This window comes from Canis aureus, chromosome 6 (assembly GCF_053574225.1).
Source record: "Canis aureus isolate CA01 chromosome 6, VMU_Caureus_v.1.0, whole genome shotgun sequence".
Classification (NCBI taxonomy): Eukaryota; Metazoa; Chordata; class Mammalia; order Carnivora; family Canidae; genus Canis; species Canis aureus.
Window position 1 is genome coordinate 68538519 of NC_135616.1, and position 19669 is coordinate 68558187.

The 19669-nt window shown below is 39.9% G+C and overlaps 1 protein-coding gene across 3 annotated transcripts in view; it reads right to left on the reverse strand.

Annotated features, from left to right (window-relative positions):
- Positions 1-19669, reverse strand: part of CENPF (centromere protein F) — a 69430-nt gene that overhangs the window by 26170 nt on the left and 23591 nt on the right. For all 3 annotated transcript variants that reach the window (XM_077902123.1, XM_077902122.1, XM_077902121.1), the window contains exons 8-12: positions 18326-18451; positions 17014-17142; positions 12260-12382; positions 5856-5991; positions 881-4131 (exon numbers count right to left, since the gene is read on the reverse strand). In XM_077902123.1, the coding sequence (XP_077758249.1) occupies positions 881-4131; positions 5856-5991; positions 12260-12382; positions 17014-17142; positions 18326-18451 (3765 nt within the window). The remainder of the gene's footprint in view (positions 1-880; positions 4132-5855; positions 5992-12259; positions 12383-17013; positions 17143-18325; positions 18452-19669) is intronic.

A 19669-nucleotide genomic window follows, 5' to 3' on the forward strand; every position in this document is an offset into this window, starting at 1 on the left:
ACGATATTCTTCACTCAGAGAAGGTTTCATGACCAGATCCCCAGTCCAAGGACTTAATCACAGAACCAGCACTATCTATATCCTTGGATAAATTACACATCTGGACCTCACCTTCTTCTCATCTGTAAAATGGGGATCTACTGCTGTGACTACAACGACTGTCCAGTCACCACCTAACCCGCCTACCTTACTGAGGCAGACAGAGTGAATCAAGTGAAGTCATCGACTTCACAGCACTACTACTTTAGCTGGTAGACTAGAAAGGACAAAGTTATGACTAAACAATTTTATAGTCCATAAAGAAAGAGATGTCTCTTTAAATGACTGGTAACAAATCATAGATTTGTATCAGAGCAAATTGGTAAGAAAACTATTCAGTAATATGTAATAAACTCCTCCATTTAGTTTTATGACTTTAACTCTGTAATATTAAAATGGTCTGAAAAGAGCAAGGATACTTAAAATTTGATCACATTGTCATCCATAAGCTCTAATTTAATACTTAACTATGGAGTTTTTTAATGCACAAAGAGTGAAAACAAATACAGGTCCTGAAAATGACTTTCAGACTATAATTTTCTCCAGGAGACTTTAAAAAAACACCTTTTAGTAATTTCCCATATAATAAAGTATAAGCGGAATCATTAAAGAAATTTACAACCCCCTCCCCCCCAATCTGAATCAGGTTTACTCATTTTTCTAAAGTTGTGCTTTGTTTAGAAAACAACAGCAACAAAAAACTTTGGTGTATTTTGTTTGTATACCTTTGAATTCTAAAAATTTTTTAAGTCTGATTTAATGTAGATTTCAACTCAAACATTTATCAAGTGCCTCCCGGGAATGTAACTAGAGAAACAGCATGTAAATCCCATATACTTACATCTTCTAGGTCAGTGCCAAGCAAAGACCGAGAACTTAAGTCCAGACCTTGTAGCTGGAGGCGTGCTACTTCGAGCTCAAATGAGAGGTGTTCAGTCTGTTTCTTTTCTGCTGCCAGCTTGGACTCCATCTCCATGGTCACACTTGTCAGCTTCTGTTGCCACTGTTCATTTTCTGACAAATACTGCTTTCGGAGAGAGTCGAGCTCTTCCCTTTCAGAACTTAATAACTGTTCGAGCTCTTTAATCTCCTTATTTTTCAGAATCTCCTGACTTTCGATTTTGTCTTCTAGTTTTTTGAGGGATTGCAGGTACATCTGACATTGGGTCTCAAGGTCTTCCACGCTCCTCCCTGGCGCAGATAGAATTTCTCTTTTGGTCAGATTCTCTTCCTCCGGACTACAGCAAGACCCTTCTTCTAGATTAGACTGGTTTGCTGCAATAGTCCCATCTAAATTATTCAAAAGCGAGGCTTCCCCCGTCTGGTCCAAGAGGTCTTTGCAAAAAGAAGATTCTCCCAAACTTGTAAGACTAGGGCTGTCAGTAACACAAGAGAATGACAAGGACAGAAAATGCCCTGCCTGAGGTTCTGGCATCTCCTCCTTTACCAAGTCACCTTGGAAGTTTCTCAGACTTGTTGACAACATGGAATTTTCAGCCTTTAATGCATCCACATAAGACTGTAGCTCTGACATCTTAGAGCTCACTTGACAGTGCTGATCATGTAAAATTTTGTGTTCACTTTGTAAAGACAAGAATTTCTCCTGTAATTCAGCAAAGTGCATTTGGACTTCTTTGTTTGACAATGTCAAGTGCTCATAGCAATTACGGTCATCCAAAGGATTTAAGGACGCACCTTTCTGCTCATTCTGTTGTTCGCCAGATTCACCTTCTGCCATTTCTTTCTCTAACTCACCTTGGAGAAGGCCACTTTCATCATTTAGCATTTTAACTTCGTTTACTAGTTTCTCCATCACCTCTGTCATTTTACTAGTTGCGGTGATACATTCTGATCTTGAATCATTCAGCTCTGACATTAGCTCAAGCTTTTCGACCTGCAGCATCTCACACATCTTCTCCAGCTCACTCAGCTTGCTCATTGCTGCCTGTAGAGAGCACTGCAGACGTGCATTGTCATTTTGACTTGTTGACAACTCATGAAGCACTGAAATATATTTTTCTTCCGTACCTATGTCACAATCTTTAGGGCTACTAAGTTCTTGTGACTGAGCGTCTTGTTGCAAATTTCCAGTTTCTAAATCCATTGGAAGTTGAACATGACATTTCTTTATCTCACTCTCCCCTTTCACAGAGTCACTAACTGGTTCTGATTCTAGAATTTGATGCTCTTGTTTCGTCTCCATTAACATCAGGTGCTCCTTCTCTTGTATTAAGGAATTAAGTTCTTTTTGTATATTACCTTGTTCTTCCTTTAAGGTCATGATTTGTTTTAGACCATCCACCTCACTCTTGGAATTGATATGGATATCTGCCATCTCTGATCTCAGATCTTGCTGCATTGCCCCCAATTCTAGAACTAGATTCTGGTTTGTTTCCTCAGCTAATGCTAATTTTGTTACAAGTGCTTGGTGCTCCCTTGCAAATGTTTCCTTTAAATGTTCCAGTTCCTTTTGCCTATTTTCACAAGCACTAGTGCATTCATTTAACAAGCATTCTAACTCAGAGTTCTTTTCTTGAGTTGCTTTATACTTTTCACTAAGATCCTCAAATGCACATCCTGTTTCTTCACATCTTTGTTGTAAAAGAAGTCTTTCTTCCTTATACTGATTGGATAACTCTAAAATGCTTTTGTCTCTTTCATCTATACAGTTTGAAAAACTCTCACTTTTTTGGAGTAAGGTAATCTTCTCTTGATTTAAGGTTGCATTAATTTCCTTGAGGGTCTCATTCTCTTGGGCCAGATCTTCAATTTCCTTCCTGTTTAAAGAAATAGTTGAACTCATTTCTTTTTTCTCTGAGCTCAGGGTTTCAGACAAAAGTTGTAGCTCCTTTAGAGATTCTTGAAGTAAATGGTTGCTCTTTTTTAATTCCTGAATCTCTGCTTGCTCAGTTTCTAATTTTTCATTCAAAAGCTGGAACTCTCTTTCCTTGTTCTCCAGGGCAACTAAAGTTTCAGCAAAAGCATTCTGATGAACGGAAGAGTCTTCTTGTAGCTTACTAATGCGTTGACTTGTTTCGGCCACAAAGCTTTGATGCATCTGCTCTGCCTTAATGAGATTTTCTTCTATTTCTCCTCTAATTTGCACCAACTCTTGACACTGCTTTTGTAGATCAGAGTTCATCTGCTTTTGAGACTCTAATGAAAATTCAAGAGATGTGACTCGATTTTGTAAGACAGCTGAACTTCTTGGACTTTGGTCTGCTTCTAGATGGCATTTGCTCCTTTCTGAAGGCATGCTTCCTTGTTCTCCAATTATATTTGCAAAGGAATTATTCATTGTAGATGACTGTTCAAAAGCCAAGAGACTTCTGTGATGAGCCTCATTTGTCATGAGAGAAGAATCTTTGGGTTTTAGCAGATCCTGGAGACTCTCATACTCAGCTTGTAAGTCTTGGTAACGATGGTCTTTGTCAATTACTTCACTAGACAGTAACTGAAGCTTGTGTTCTAGATCTTCGACTTGCCCAGTAAGCTCAGAAATCTTCAAGCACATATTCTCCATCTCCTTCTTATGTTTCTGATCGGAGAACTCAGCTTTCTGTTGTAGATCTACGTAAGCTTGCTTCTGTGTCTCTACCTCCACAGTCTTGCTGTCTATCACATTGTGAAGGTTTCTGATCTCAACATTCAGATTTTCACTTTCTATCTCCAGGGTTCTTACTTTCTCATTGTATTCGTGACTTTTTATTTGTTGTGTCTTGAGGCAAGTTTCCAAGTGATTCACTTTACTCTGTAAACTCCCCTTTTCTGATTCTAGCTGACGTAGAAGTTGTTCGTTTTCACTTTTCCAATGAGCAAAGAGAGTTTTCTCTTCTTTCAATTCTTCATATTCTTTCTTTTTTAACTCCAAAGCAATCAGTAAAGCTTCGGATTCTTTCTCTAGTTTGCTTAACTTATCATTCAGTTGTTCAATGTGATGCTCCCTTTTCTTCAAAAGGTCTTGAGAGCAATCTCGCTGCTTTTCCAGGTCAGCCAAGGCAAGCTTTAGCTTTTCTAAAGTCAAGGAATTCTCTTGCTGATTAATTTTGTCTTGAAGATCTCTTAACATGGTTTCCTGAGAGGCGTTCTTAGCTACAAAAAAAAAAAAAAAAATTAGTTATCATGGTTTTAACAAATACTTATTCTACAAGAATTCTTAACTCTTAAAAAAAAATCCAAACAAACTAACAGCTTCTCAGGCTCTATAAGAATCAGGCATGATTGCCTGGGTACCTCCTGGAAAGCAGATCACCCGATAATCATCTCAGCTTACATAAAGACAATGAGGAAATGGTCCTTATAAGGATTGTAAGACATTTGTTCATCATCTTTCTAAGCAGCTAATAAAGTGTTCTGCATAGAACAGTAAGGAGTTATTTTCCTAAGCACTTGAAACTTTTTTCTTTTATATGTTTACAGATATGTGTATTTTTCCCCTTCTGAAATACTTATTCAGAGAAAGAAAACTGTGAGAAGAACAGCATTGAGATGGAAATATTCTATTTCACTACAAAGTAATTCTGATTTCCCAGAAAAGTGAGCAACCATTCTACCATTTCAGCCAAAAATCCACAGGATTGGGCTTAAGTACAAAATAGGAAATGATGCTGTGTCTGAGGAACTCTAGGCCTATATGTACTATTAAGGAACAATGTCGCCCACATCCCGGCCTCTCACATAAGTGCCTATGTGAGTATCTATGAATCAGAGAATCAAAAGGAAGATTTTCCAGACTCCACTGCCACCTTGTTTTCTGCCTCATGTCTACCCACGGGCCTCTCCTGGTTGGAAATAACAGCAGTGCTTTCATTCAACAGTGATGGGAAATGTTCCTCAAGTAGGTTGGGGGAAGAATAAATGTTGAGAATCTCAAGAGAAAATGCAAACGCTAGCATGTATGATAGACTCAGTTGTTACACTAAAGGGAAAACAATTCCTAGCTTTAACCTGTTAATCTCAGTCTACCTACTTCAAGTTGACGGCCCTGGTGGTGCTGTCTTCACATACTATCATTCCACTTCACTTGTGAGGACCTCACACAATAAAACTGGTAACCAACACCAAAAAAAAAACGCCCTTACCTTTCCTTTTCTTAGAGTTTTCTTTCAGGAAAGCTGAAGATTAACATTTTTACCCACTGCTTGTAGAAGAACTGAAAGCCGTCTTAGGAAGATCAGGATTTAAGAGAAAGGAGTCACAGAGAAGTGTGGCACATATTCCACAGGGCAGGTTAAAAGAAATGTTAGAGGTGCAAATATTCTGAGAAGATTAATGTAAGTAAAGACATCTGGTACACACAAATAAATGTGAAATGGTGGGCTCGTGTGATGCAAGCAGCATAATCCAGTGTCTGTATGGAAAGTAAGGAAATAAAATCACTCAGTCAAGGAAGTCATCAAAAAAACAATGGTCATTAAGGGCTGGGAAAACATGCATTTAATACAGGGTTTTTCCATCATCCCAGGAAATGATAACAAGCAAGGAGATGAGCTGTCTGGATAAAGCGAACAAACACACTTGAGACACAAAGAATGGCCATCTAGGGTAAGAGCACCGACAATTTACTTTCGTGTGGAGAATATTTACCCTTCTGGTTTCAAAGGCAGTTTGGGACTCAGTGTGTTCCAATTAAAAAAAAAAAATGTCCAACTATCACTCTGAAACTAAAAAGTGAAAGAGAGAAAACTTTGTCCACGTCAACTGCAGACATCTTTCTGGGAGAATATACAGGAAAACTGAAAAACATCTCTAAGGCCATCCATCTGCCCTCATGGGACATCAGCTTAGAAAAATAACTCCAAACACTATTTACTTACCCCTCATTTCTTCTGCAAAATTCTGGCTCTGACTCAAACTCTGTTTGGCCTTCCTCAGTTCTTCCTCCAGGTGGCAGACTTCTCTGGCCTGTTGCTCAGACTGACTCTTAAGGAGGCTGTATTCCTTCTTCGCTTCCTAAAGCAAACATTTAATAGGTTATATTCAAAAATCACTCAAGCTAGTTATGACTTCTTGCCTGATAAGGGTCCCTAATGGGATTATTTGTATATCTCACTAGTAAAGGAAGGGAGGAATCTCACTTTCTGTTTGAGCACTTCATGAAGTTAGACATTCTTACTTCTATCATATGATTTTATGGAGAGAGCTCAAAATAAAAGCACAAAACCCCAAAATGACAATAATCTTTTTCCTTCAAAAAACAGACTTCTTTGAACTTTCTGGATGTCCTTATGCTTGTTAAAGAGCTAACTCATAAATCTTTAAAAAAAAAAAAAAAAAAAAGGCAGGGGGACGACTAGGTGGCTCAGCAGTGGAGCATGTCTTCAGCTCAGGGTGTGATCCTTAGTCCAGGGATCAAGTCCTGCATTAGGGAGACTGCTTGTCCCTCTGCCTATGTCTCTGCCTCTCTCTTTGTGTCTCTCATGAATACATAAATCTTAAAAAATAAATAAATAAATAAAAGAGTTAACTCATAAGAAAAATCCTATTTATAAGATCCTCAAAGACATAGGCTCCAAGGTCCTATCACATCTGAATGATCAACTATATCTTTGCAAAGATCTGATGTGCTAATAAACCAAAACCCACTACCAATTTTCTTTTTTTTTTTTTACTTTTCATTGTAAAACCATTTTAAGGCTCACTGTAATGAGGATGTCTTTAGGAGTATGAAGTTTTTATTAAGAAAATCTACAGGACAGCCCAGGTGGCTTAGTGGTTTAGTGCTGCCTTCAGCTCAGGGCATGATCTTGGAGACCCAGGATCGAGTCCCAAGTTGGGCTCCCTGCATGGAGCCTGCCTGTGTCTGTCTGTCTGTCTGTCTGTCTGTCTCTCTGTGTCTCTCATGAATAAATTAATAAAAATCTTTAAAAAAAAAACTATATCGTGCAAGATGGTCGGAAGGGTGTTATGAAAGATGCAAATATAAATAAGACTAGAATCTTCTGCTCTTGGGCCAGGTCTCCCATTCCAGTGGGGGAGGATTTGATACTAATCACTTAGTTCACACCAGGATGTGCTAAATACTAGAGAGGTGGAGTATGCTATGGGAAACCAGAGGGCAGATACATAGAAGGAAGGATTCATTCTAGATGGGGGAATCTGGGTTTCACAGTGAAAACAGGTTCTTTAGGTACCTGATTAGGTGAAGTAGCCACACAAAAAAGCACCAGAGACTCCTATGCTTGTCCATTCTATGACTATGGAGACGAGCCTCTTTTTGAATCTTAAAAACCAAGCAATGTTTATTTATATGTCAAATAAAAACACTATTGCCTCTCAACCACATAAGACTTGCATAATAAAGAAATCCTCCATATTCCTCAGTCTGTTTTTCAACCTTCAATGACAGTATAGGTGAGAAGTATCTCGAACTATATTATATGCCACTCTCTGGACCATAGGGGATTGGCATATAGTTATAAATTGGCAGAACCAAGCTTCTCACATCCTTAGGGGGAGAATATTTCATAAGGCCAACTTTTTTTAAAACTGCACTTCAAAAAACCCCCCCTGAGAAGAAGAGGAAATTTTTGAATCTTAAAGAAACAATTAAGACCCGTCCTCCAAAACCCTACAGCACCGTTAGAAAACAGATGGCCCTGGCAAAGCTGTGCTGGAAGGATGCCTTCAATTATCAGTCTGGTTACTACCAGCAGATGGGTACCCACGCAGCAAAGCCAAATTCAAGAAGACGGAGGATCTGGCTTAGGAGAAAGGACTTGAAAACTTACTGGCAGCTGCTGTGTTCATGCATATATGTTCATTTCATCTTCAGAATAAGACAGAGCCTGTTGTAGTTAGACTCCTCTGGCTCCTTTGTCCCAATCCCACCTCTCTTCCCTGAGCTAATGGACAGTCTATCAAATTAAGAGATCGCTCAGGACTGACCTGCCTCTCTGACTGATCTCAAGACTAAGAGGCGGACATTCATGCCAGTCGTGTTAAGTGCTGCAAAAAGTGACCATCAAGGTGCATGGATGCTGCCGATTTGAACAGGCATCATTAAACTATGGAAACTATGATCGCTTGTTTGCTCTCCGGGCTCAGAATGATCACCACTCAAATGAGATCACAGATGTGAATGGCAAACTACCCTACAGCACTTTAACAAGAGTAATGGAGCATCATTATTAGCATTTCTTCCCAAAATTGGACAGCAGCCAAGACTGCATGATTCATGCTAGATAGGATCAGCTGAAGGAGTTCAATATAAAACAATAACTGTCATTTAACCACCTGGGTTGACTCCCCATTTTTATTGTGCAACGTATGACATTTTCGTACCCTAAAAAAGTAATCAAATCGAGTGGCATCTGCATCTGGGAAAGGGGCAACTGAGCTGAGAAGACACTGTGTTCAAAGCTGGATGCATCCCAACAGAAAGGAAGCAAGGTAAAAAGGAAGAGAAGAGAGGCAAAGGGGCAACTCCTGTTTGTTTGTACATCTGTTGGTCTCTATCCATCTCTGTCCATAACTGGGGGCATTTAAATGAATAGTAAGCTCAATGGAAAGATTAACATGTATTTCTCTATTCTGGCATTAGCTCCGTAAATATTTGTTTCTAACAAAATGTTCAGCCAATCCTGGGACCCAGCAGGCTTATAATACTATGGCTACGACCAACCCAAGAATTTTACAAGGCCAAAATTTGGAAAACGAACATCTGAAAATGGATCTGTAGGCTGCCATCCATCAGCAATTAGTTTTCTGTGAGGCCACGGCCACTTAAGATTTGATTGGGTAGCTCATTAGCGGCAATGAGTTAAGCATACAAGGATGTATTCTCCTAGGCATCTCATGTATCCTCAAATGATATGCAAAATTGGACACTAGTCTAGAAAAACACAACAAAAATCCCTATCACCACAAGCCAGCATGAGGGCTTAGCAAGCAATTCCACCCAGATCAACTTCAGTTTAGGAGCAGCAAGGGAAGCATCATTTTCTAGGGCCAGACAAAACAAATTTCGGTTACTGTGTGGCATTTCATGATCCCATCCATGAATGGAGCATCATACGTCCCCTGCTGGGACAAAGTCTATACCATGAACAAGGGATGGATGCAGAGGGTGTATGGGCCCTCTTCCACCTCATCGTTCTTGCCTGCGAGGCCAAGCTCCTTAGAGAACCTAACCTGGTATACTACAGATCCCCACGCTCAGAAAGGTCCCCAGGCAAGTGTTCCCTCATCTTGGCTATCAAATGATGGTATTTTATTGCCTGCCCTCAATGCTAGGGGGCTGGCACTGGTTGTGGGGTGAGCAGCTTACCTACAGCCTCCCTTTACTTTGATACTGCATGTCAGTTTTACCATCAATTGGGCCATTAAATCACATTTCTGGTACTGATATTTTCTCATTGTGAGCAGCATATCTGTTTACTAAATGCAGACAAGGAAAATTTTCAGTCCAACTGTCGCATTATTTCAGCATCCAAAACCTATAAGCGTGCCAGGCTTGTTTGTACTTAGAATTCGATACAGAAAGATACCAGAGTGAGAGAAGAGTGGAACAGGCAAAATTGTTAATGTGAAAAATCTCAAATGCACTGTCCCCTGCTCATCATGTTCTGTGCCTACAGGGGATAGCAAGTGGTGAGACCATTGTGGAGACCAGGACAATGAGCAGGGAGCCTGCAATATTTTACTAATAAACAAACACTCATGTGCTGGGCACTGGTCTAAGCACCTTACATACAGTATTTAATTTAATCATCAATACGGCTTGGAAAAGGGAAGGGTTTTATTGGTGCCTAGATGCAGATAAGTCGAGTCAGACTCAGAAAGGCTAGGTCATTGTCCTAAGGTCACACAGCAGGGAGGTGGCAAAAAAAAAAGTTGCAATCTCAGGTCTCTCTTACTCTAAAGCTACCATTCTGCTACTGAGCTATACCACCACTCTAACCAAGTAAATCACTTTTCTAATGCCAATCTCAATTCAAAATGCAAGAGCCAGCTAAACCCTTTGAGCTCTTGAAATCCTCCAAAGAAGACACATTATCCATAAACATCAACTAAGGCAAACGATACATGAAACCCTTAGCCCTGTGAGAGGCTTTTTCACAGGACACAGAAATCAATGAAATCTAAGTGCAACAGGATACGCATTTAATGTACAGGCTAGAGTTCATGGTGGACAAGCTCTACAGCTGGCAAAGCAGACCCTGTGGGGGTGCATAAGTCTCCAGAAACACCTGCAAAACAATGTCCAGCCCACCACTGTGACTTGGCCAAGCAAACAGTGTTTGGACCCTCTTAACCAGACAATTGCTTCTACAAAATGTTTCCACCAGGCAGCCAGTGAAGTCGCAGGAGAGTTTTCTGGCTGGAAGGAAAGCTCACAGGGGGAAGAGTTCGGTGCCAGTCTGCCTGTGGAAATGTTAGCAGAAGCATCTGTTGGTTGGTCCCCACTGGCCAAAAGGCAAACATTTGTTTTGCTGAAACAAACACTCCCATTTGAAAACGTTTGCTGATGAAACCATCATCTGACATGAAGTTTGCTTCCACTTGGGTTGTTGGAGCTGTGGCCTCCCATCCCCAGCAGCATTACCCCTCTGAGGCCTGCTGCTTTAGTGATCACCTCCTTGCTACCGACAGATGTTCTGATTTTACAATCATGATACACTCTTCAAAGCTGTGGGGATAAATACATTTAGACTTTCCTCATCTGATAAATAACTGTTCCTTATACAGAATTCTTTTTTTAAAAAAAGAATCTTTAGTCTAAAAAGTGATTGCAAAAGATTTAAAGAAGTGGGAAAAATTCTTTCCTGTGACATTTGATAGAAAAAAAAAAAAAACAACTACCGTTCTGCTGTGCTTCTTTGTAAAATTACAGTGCTGATTTATGGTTCTAGTCAAGCTGTTTCAATCTACCAAATGTTCCTAAATGGTTCTCAAATAAGCCTTTTAAGATAAACTCCAGGCCAGGGCCCCTGGGTGGCTCAGTTATGCATCCAACTCCTGATTTCAGCTCAGGTCATGATTCAGGGTCGTGGGATTGAGCCCTAAGTCGAGCTCCATGATGGGCACAGAGTCTGCTTAAGATTCTCTCTCTCTCTCCCTCTGCCCCCCAATGTCTCCTTTCCTCTCTTAAAAAATAAATAAATAAACTCCAGGCCATTAAATAAAGAGAGAAGCCAAATTAAATAAAGTATGGATAAAAATCCCATAACATCAGGACACTCTCCTCATATCCAAGCCACTGGAGAAACTTCATTCACCATTTTGTGTAAAAAGCATGAATCTCAAAAAAAAAAGAAAAAAAAAAGATAATCAGCCTTGCTCATGCCAACATGACTTTGGATGTTAGGGCAACAAATGACATTTACTTCTTGTTTGGGGTTTTTTTGGTTCTTTTTTTTTGTTTTGTTTTTGTTTTGAGAGAGAGAGCATGAACAAGCACACAACTGGGGATGGAGCAGAGGGGAGAGAAGCTCAAACAGACTCCATGCCTACTGCAGAGCCCAGTGTGGGGCTCAATCTCACCAACCTGAGACCTGAGCTGAAATCAAGAGTCTGAGGCTTACCAAACTGAGCCACCCAGGAGCCCCTTATAGGAATTTTAAATCTAAAAATCCTTCAACTGTCCTTGCTTTTGTTAATTCAAATCTATGACTTTCCACAAGGTTTCTAATATGTGTTGACTCAAAAGCCAGCCTTAGAAAGGGGATTTAAATTATACTTCCCATTACTAATTTTGTTTCTTTCCACTTCTTTCCATCTCTCAGGTAATCTAAAATAATAGTTTTTTAAAAAATTTTTATTTATTTATTCATGAGAGACACAGACAGGCAGAGACATAGGCAAAGAGAGACATAGGCAAAGGTAGAAGCAGACTCTGAGGGAAGCCCAATGCAGGACTCGATCCCAGGGTCCCAGGATCACAACCTGAGCTGAAGGCAGACACTGAACCACTGAGCCACCCAGATGCTCCTAAAATAACCTTTAAAAAATAAAAAACAATTACTACATGATCTTAATACAAGCCATGTTTACCTATAACTGCTAGATGCATATTCATAATCATAAACAAATGGAAAGTGAAAAAAAGCATAGATGTTTATGTCATAGATTATATACAAATGCTTTGTAATAACTGTGACAAATAAAAAGGAAAATTATGTACAGTCACGATAAACTATGAAGAAATAGTGTTTGAGTGCTCCCTCCCACTTCATCCTACACAGAAGTTGAAAAATTCTCATCTCTGTTCCTCACTTACTTCATTGCTTTTCCTCAGCTCGCTTTCCTTGACCTGACTGGCCTGTAATGCCTGTTCAGCTCTGCAGAACTTTTGCTTAAACTCTTCCAATGTTTTTTCTAGCTGGTACTTTCCTGATGTGACCTGCAAAGAGAAAACCAGGCAAAGTTTCATATTTATGTTACTTTTTAAATAGATTATTTATTTTTAAATAAAACAGTCATAGAATATAAGAACTGATGCCATCTATTTTGGGTGAGACGATATACCTCACAGCTAAATACAGCATTATAGGTTTAACTAAGATACCATCAGAACAGTTTGGATGACAGCAGATAGGAGATGAAAAAGGGCTGGGTTTGCAGAAGAAGCCACAGAGAAAAAAACAAATTTCACAAAAAATGAAACCATGAAACAGTAATGAACCAAAACAAAAAGTTGAGTTAAGAAACAGAATATATTTGCTAAACAACAGATTAAAAATTATATACCCATGATATGACCAACAAAGCACATCTATGGCTCAATTTAGAAAAAGGTAAACAGGGACGCCTGGGTGGCTCAGCGGTTGGGCATCTGCCTTCAGCCCAGGGTGTGATCCTGGAGTCTGGGGGATCGAGTCCCACATTGGGCTCCCTGCCTAGAGCCTGCTTCTCCCTCTGCCTAATGTCTCTGCCTCTTGCTCTCGCTCTCCCTCTGTCTCTCTCACGAATAAATAAATGAAATCTTAAAAAAAAAAAAAAAAGAAAGAAAGAAAAAAAGAAAAAGGTAAACAGATTTTTTAAGAAAAAAAAGTATAAACAATTTTATACAAAAAAATACAAACTGCAAATCAACTTCTGAAAGAAACATCCTCAGTGGAAATCAAGGAAGAAATGAAATGAAACAAGAATAAGATGCTTTTTCGCTCCTCAGCTGGCAAAATTTATAAAACAAAAACTATCTCCTATTAACAAGGATGGGCGAAAACAGGAAACAGGAAAACACCTGGTCTTACACTGACCAGGTGAGGAGATACATTACAATTTTTTGGAGACCAATTTGTCAAGAATCAATCACAAGGGAGAATGCACATGCCCTTGAGACTGCCCATTGCACATGTGGAAACCTGTCCTGCAAAAACACCAACACAGATACACACATGATGTTGCCACCGGGGCTACAATGAACAAGAAAATGTTGAGAACCTAAACCTCCACCCATAGAATAATTAAGTAAACTACAAAACATCTAATAAAAGCTAGGCTCAGAAAACAAAACCAAAACAGGCCTTTTTTTTAAAAGGCCTTGGAGGAAGCCCATTAAACAGTAACAATTTATCCTGGGAAGGGAGGTTTTTTTGTTCAACTAACCTTGGATAGCCAGATAGAGAGGACTCCTAGCACATAACAGATGTCACGGAGTCCCTTCTCCCATTTTGGCTATATCCCCATCTCTGGTTCCTCTAAGAGAGGTCAACATGTCCCACTTGGTTATATCCTGAATTTGAGAATTAACCTCTATTTTCCATTAAAGGAGACTCTACCTAAGAGGTAGAGCCTTAATTTTAGAAAATAAAGAAGCAAGCACTAAGAAAATGGATGGCAGGCACTCTGACAACAGATGAGTACCTGATATATTCAGAGTAAACTCTAGAATGTGTCACCCTGTCAAGCCACAGGGGTCAAGTCAAGAAAAGAATGAACAACTACAATCCACCTGCCATTTTTGAGCTGTGGTATTCAGTGCTTGAGTGTTGCAGGTAGAGCTGGGAACTAAACAGACAAAAGCCCCTCCTCATGGAAAGACTTAAGTGATTGGAAGGAAAACATAAAAAAACAAATAACTGTATCATACATCACATGATATGCCCTACGTAGAAAAATTAAGCAAAGTAAAGGAAACAGAAAGTACTTGAGGGTAAGAGTCTACGGGATGACCAGAGTAGATGTCATTGATAAAGCGACACTAGAAGAGAGAAAGCTCAAGCAACTGAAGGTGTATGCCCTACAGAACTTTCTGGACACAGCACATCCCCAAAGAGCATAAGTGGAGTGTGTTCAACCAACAGCGAGGTGGTGGGAGGGCCGTCAGGGTCTTATAGGCCTTTGGAAGGACGTGGCTCCTACTATGAGAGAGAGGAGAAGTGATTGCAATTGTGAGTAGAGGAGTGACATAATCCGGACTTCTACTTTAAAAAGACTTACACTCGGGCTGATGGTTGAAAATAGATTTTAAGGAGCAAGTCCAGAAGGACAGAGGGCAGTAAGGAGGCTCATACAGTAACCCAGGTGAGAAATGACAGTGTCTCACACCACACAGAGGAGCACAGATAGTTAGAAGTAGCCATATTCAGTATAAGATAGAAAGTTAGACAACAACTTTCATTAGACAGAAATTCAGGGAGGGAACAGAATCAGAGGGAAGGGATGTTAGAGCTTACTACCAATTTCCTAAAATACGAGTCTTAACATTTCAGTTGTTGCTGGCAATTTAATACTCATTTTATCTATAAAGCATATTACATAGGAACACTTGGAAAAATTAATAATAGGCAAAAGCCAAAATAAAACAAAATTGCCTAACTGTATAGTCCAGAGAGAAGCAAACTCATGTTTGGTATAGCTTTTGTAAAACTATGTATTGGACATAATCATGTGTTCATAATTATGCAGTGCCATTGTTTAAAATGATTATAGTAGTAATCTAAATGCATGACAAAAAACAACAGTATAGAACGGTAGGAAATAAAAAACCAATTTCTATCCAACACTATACCCCTTTTTATGTATAGTTTTTCACCATTTCTATTTTTATTCCTTTGATGGTTACTTTCATTATTCTAAATAATAATCTTATAACATTATGGATTTATCAGTGGATTCTCACATACAGTAAGACCTACCTCCCTTCCAATTTACAAATTTTAGTAAAAAGTATTATGTATTATTGACTTCTTCCATTGCCGTAACATTATAGTTTTAAATAATAAACTTAAGTCTTAGGCAGCCCAGATGGCTCAGCAGTTTAGCGCCACCTTCAGCCCAGGGCTTGATCCTGGAGACCTGGGAGCGAGTCCCACATCAGGCTCCCTGCATGGAGCCTGCTTCACCCTCTGACTGTGTCTCTGCCTCTCTCTCTGTGTCTTTCATGAATAAATAAATAAAATCTTTAAAAATAAATAAATAAAAAATAAACTTAAGTCTCTTTTTCTTGATCCAATAACTTTCAATATATATCTGACTCCTTATTAGGTAAAATGTATAAACATGCATTTCTAGCCATATTTTTCTCTCCTCTCTATTCTTCAAGTTGTGTGTTCCTTTACCCAGGGCCTGAGTTTATAGTTCTGCAGGCAACTCCAAAGGGCACCATTCATTCATAGTCTTCATAGGTTTGTATGGTTATCAGTGTCTTGAGGTGGGGTCGGGGCACCTTTTTGTAATTCACACAAATATACCAATTGGCTTAGAAAAGACAAGATTGGTAAATTCTGTGCATTATATCCCATAATATATACATTATATTCTGTAACTATGTTTAAGTGTTTTGTTCATACCTCTACTCTAAAACCTAAAAACCAGGGATGCCTGGGTGGCTCAGTGGCTCAGCATCTGCCTTTGGCTCAGGGCATGATCCTGGGGTCCTGGGATCGAGTTCCATATCGAGTTCCCCACAGGGAACCTGCTTCTCCCTCTGCCTATGTTTTTGTCTCTCTGTGTGTCTCTCATGAGTGAATAAATAAGATCTTAAAAATAAGTAAATAAATAAATGTTATTTTTTATTATCAGGTTTTATTTAACCTGGATACCAGTAAAACATAACTTATATTTACTTACTTTTTAAAAAGTCAAACAAATCAGGCTTATTCTTAGCAGGGAAGTCGGAAGCACGTGGGAGGGTTTCTGGGGTAGGTGACAAGATTCTATGCTCCAACACAGATAATGGTCCTAAGAGAGCATTCCTAATAATAATTTATTGAATTGTAAATCTGTTCTATATAGATTTTGTCTATTAACTCGAAAAGGTTTAAATGTAGTTATAATACTCATGCATATGCAAATATAGGCACATACAGACACACACAAATATAGACACGTGTGTGTAAATAAAGGTAGAGTCAGAAGAATCCTAATGGAAGACTCTGAGCTGTAAGAGAAAAAGCAGAGTTGAAGATGACACAGTGATTTGGCCTCAGTGATGTCAAGACTGGAACTGCTATTTACTGGGATAAGGAAGATTATGGGAGGAGCACATTTGAAACAAATAGCTGGAGTTCAGCTATTACCATGCTAAGTGTGAGGTGCCTGTTGGACAGGCAAGTGGAAATATCAGGTGCACACCCACCAGCCTGGAATTCAGAACATGCATCCTGGCTAAAAATTATATAGGGCTGTCATCATATAGATGAGAGGCAAGCCCATAAGACTGGATGAGATCATTTTTGGAGTAAGTGTTAAATAAGTAAACTGACTTTAGGTTTCAGCACTTTGGCTATTTGCGGGAGGCATAAATTACTCGGGATGGCTCCCACCTGCTGACGCGGCGGAGAACCACCGGACTATCACACCCTTCCACCCACCTTCAGATCTGAGATCCTCACTCACTCCTCTCTTTCTGTAAATCAGCAAACCCAGACTCAGAAAGATCCCATTTGCTCTCTCCTTTGATAAATAAGGAAAGGGAGGTTAGAGCAGCTCTTTAGAAGCATCACAAGGCCAGCTGCAGTTAGAGAAAATGCATGAATTAGGAAAAGGGGGACTAAATGAGGAGAGAGAACTAAGCCAGCTCCCTACTTTATCCAGGTCAGCCTGCAGGATATTGTGAGTGTTCTTGGCTTGCTGTAACTCCTGCGTGAGTCTGCCTTTCATCTGTGTGCTCTCCTGGTCCAGGGCTTGGAAGGCACGCTGTTGACGGGAGAGCTCCTGAAACAGCAAAGGCACAGGCGTCAGTGGGGTTGGGGACGGTTAACGAGGAGACTCTAGGGTGAGCGGCAACCCTCCTGCGGGCGGGCCATGCCATGCTCAAAGAGCAGGAGGCGCTGGGGAGCCAGGCTGACCACTCACTTAATGATCAACATAAACCATCCTTAGCTCTAGTCCTGGGGATCAAACGCAGGCCTTTGAGGGGAAGGGTAAGGAGTCTGCCCGTTGACCTCATAGAAACCAGACAGCTTCCATCCCATCCCCAATCTTAAAATATTCATGTCCCTTTCGACAAGTCCAGGGACAAAAGGGAGGAGAGCTGAGCTGCCAGGGTCACAACTTGACTAGGAAATCAAAGATTCTCAAAAATGGGGTTTAAGATATCAAACATCCTGGGGAACCTGGGTGGCTCAGTGGTTGAGCGTCTGCCTTTGGCTCAGGTCATGATCCCAGGGTCCTGGGATTGAGTGTCCCATTGGGCTCCCTGCATGGAGCCTACTTCTCCCTCTGCCTATGTCTCTGCTTCTGTGTGTCTCTCGTGAATAAATAAAATCTTAAAAAAAAAAAAAAAAGACCTCAAACATCCTAACACCACTTACAATTTTGAATGACAGCAGGATATGCCACCATTCAACTTTTGATAACCATACCAGGATACCAGATTTCCATTTCCAGGCACCCTTACTGAAAGACCAGAGAGTCTCCCTGCACACGACACACTCTGCCAGGCTAAGTCACTGGCACCAGCAGCAATGCTTCTGGAAGGGCATCTTCAGCCCTAATTCACCTGCCAGCCTCTTGTCCCATTGCAACAATTACCTTTCTAATATATCTGCCAACAAGAGGCTTTCAAAATAGGGAGAGAACAGGATACAACTTCCTTCACAACTGAGAGTTGTTTCAAAGAAGAGATATGATTCTTTCCAACTCTCAGTATCAGACCTCAAAGATATCAGAGGACACAGATAAAAAAGAACATTCTGGCTATCAGTCGCTTCTCCAATCGAAAACTGAAAGATGGAAGTGTGGTGGAAAACACGGGAAACCTCTTCCTCACAAAGTAGTTCCCCTATCAAAGGACACCCCAAGAGATAACATTCGGCAGCTCTTCTCAAATGACAAAACCATGAAATGCCCGACAAGAGCCTTCAGGGCAAACTCCTCATGAATCTATTTACCTTACCTCTTGAAATTCCTTTTCTTTCTCCTTGATTTTCTGTTCCAGAGAACATTTGGCACTTTCTGCATTTTGTCGCTGACAACTCAAATCTTCAGACAATCTTCTCAGTTTTTGTTCCAACGCAGTACACTAAACAAATAAAAAGGGTCAATACAAAATTATCCGAGATGAGAAGCAAATTATTTTGAATTTTAGAAAAATTAGTCCTGAGACTTCCAAGTTCATCTTTATATTTTGATATTTTTGTTTCATTAAAAGTTGGATTTTAGGGGCACCTGGGTAGCTCAGTGGTTGAGCATCTGTCTTTGGCTCAGGTCATGATCCTGGGATCCGGGATTTAGACCCACATCAGTCTCCCTGCAAGGAGCCTGCTTCTCCCTCTGCCTGTGTCTCTGCCTCTCTCTCTCTGTCTCTCATGAATAAATAAATAAAATCTTAAAAAAAAAAAAATAAAGTTGGATTTTAAATGATCAGTGGGGGCACCTCGCTGGCTCAGCCAGTAGAGTGTGTGACTGTTGGGGTTATGAGTTCAAATCCCACTTTGGGTGTAGAGATTATTTACATAAAACTTCAAAAAAAAATAAACTAATAAGTAAATAGAATAAAACGATCAACAAATATTAAAACCACTATAATTATTTTAGCATATGTAAAGCTTATATTTGGGAAATATTAGAAGGGATGTAAACTATTAGACCATTTAGATGAATACTTCATAATTTGCACTAGGAAAAAAGAAATCAGCATTTCTGATAAAGATTCATCTAATATTTTGTTGCATGGAAATGAGAGGTTCAAATGCAATGATGCTGACCTGTGTAATTTAGAAGCTGTGAAATAATCAGTGGGTACCCATTACTCTCATATGATAGTTTCTTTCAACTAACCAAAAGACAAGTTTGTTTCTATTTTGTGGTAAATTTTAAATATTAAAATGCCTCTTTCCACAATGCTCCCACTGCACCATTTTAAATTTCTGAAGGCCAACAGGCACATGAAATGCTGCTCCATATCACTTGTCATCAGGAAAATACAAATCAAAATCACAATAAGATATCATTTTACACTGATGAGAATGGCTAAAATTAATAAGACAGGAAACAACAAATGTTGGTGAGGATGTGGAGAAGGGGAAACATCTTGCACTGTTGATGGGAATGCAAGCTGGTGCAGCTGCTCTCGAAAACAGTGTGGAGTTTCCTCAAGAAGTTAAAAATAGAGCTACCCTACAATCCTGCAACTGCACTACTGGGTATTTATCCCAGATACAGATGTAGTGAAACAACAGGACACCTGCACCCCAATGTTCATAGCAGCAATGTCCACAATAGCCAAACTGTGGAAGGA